This window comes from Myotis brandtii, unplaced genomic scaffold (assembly GCF_000412655.1).
Source record: "Myotis brandtii unplaced genomic scaffold, ASM41265v1 scaffold231, whole genome shotgun sequence".
Classification (NCBI taxonomy): Eukaryota; Metazoa; Chordata; class Mammalia; order Chiroptera; family Vespertilionidae; genus Myotis; species Myotis brandtii.
Window position 1 is genome coordinate 1,607,747 of NW_005358689.1, and position 777 is coordinate 1,608,523.

The window sequence follows — 777 nt, forward strand, 5'->3', positions numbered from 1 at the left end:
TCCGGGCCGGTGGTGGCGAACGCAGCCGCCGCTGGTGTCTGTGCGGCCTGCGAGCTAGAAGGATGTTTCCCCGGCGGAGAAAAGAAGAAGAAGGTTTTGTGATACGTAATCATGGTCAGAAAACCAGCCAGGGAAGCTCCTTCTCCCGCTGTCCCTGCGGCACCCACGTGGCAGGGGTGGGGTGCGGGGAGTGGCTGTGACAGACGGCAGCCCACGAAGCCAGAAGCATTTACTAAGTGGCCTTTGCAGGAGAGGTTTTCCCTGGACAGATGAAATTCCTTTAATTTCCAAATCCTATCGCTTTCCGTTTTTTGGGTTTTTTAAAAAATATGTTTGTATTGATTTTAGAGAGGAAGGGAGAGGGAGAGAGAGAAACATCAGTGATGAGAGAGAATCATTGATCGGCTGCCTCCCGCACGCCCTCTACTGGGGATGGAGCCCGCAACCCGGGCCTGCGCCCTGACCGGGAATCGAACCGTGACCTCCTGGTTCATAGGTCGATGCTCAACCACTGGGCCACGCCGGCCGGGCAAAAATATCACCATATTATCTCTTTCTTTAATCCAGGCTACGACCCCCTCATCCACTGTGTCTTGCTGTCCTTTTTGAAGCAAGAAATCGAACGCTTTGATAAGCTGCTGCTTGTCATACATGAATCCTTGAAAGACCTTCAGCTCGCTATCAAAGGAAAGATCGTCCTCACCCCGGAGCTGGAGGAGATATACAACTCTTTCCTCAAAGCCAGAGTGCCGGCGCTGTGGCAGGTGAGCCGGGGGG

The 777-nt window shown here is 53.7% G+C and overlaps 1 protein-coding gene across 1 annotated transcript in view; it reads left to right on the top strand.

The window, feature by feature from the left end:
• The window catches only part of DNAH14 (dynein, axonemal, heavy chain 14), a 152,975-nt gene that overhangs the window by 146,160 nt on the left and 6,038 nt on the right, over positions 1–777 (top strand). Inside the window, exon 72 of the mRNA XM_014539918.1 lies at positions 568–764. Within this exon, the coding sequence (XP_014395404.1) occupies positions 568–764 (197 nt within the window). The remainder of the gene's footprint in view (positions 1–567; positions 765–777) is intronic.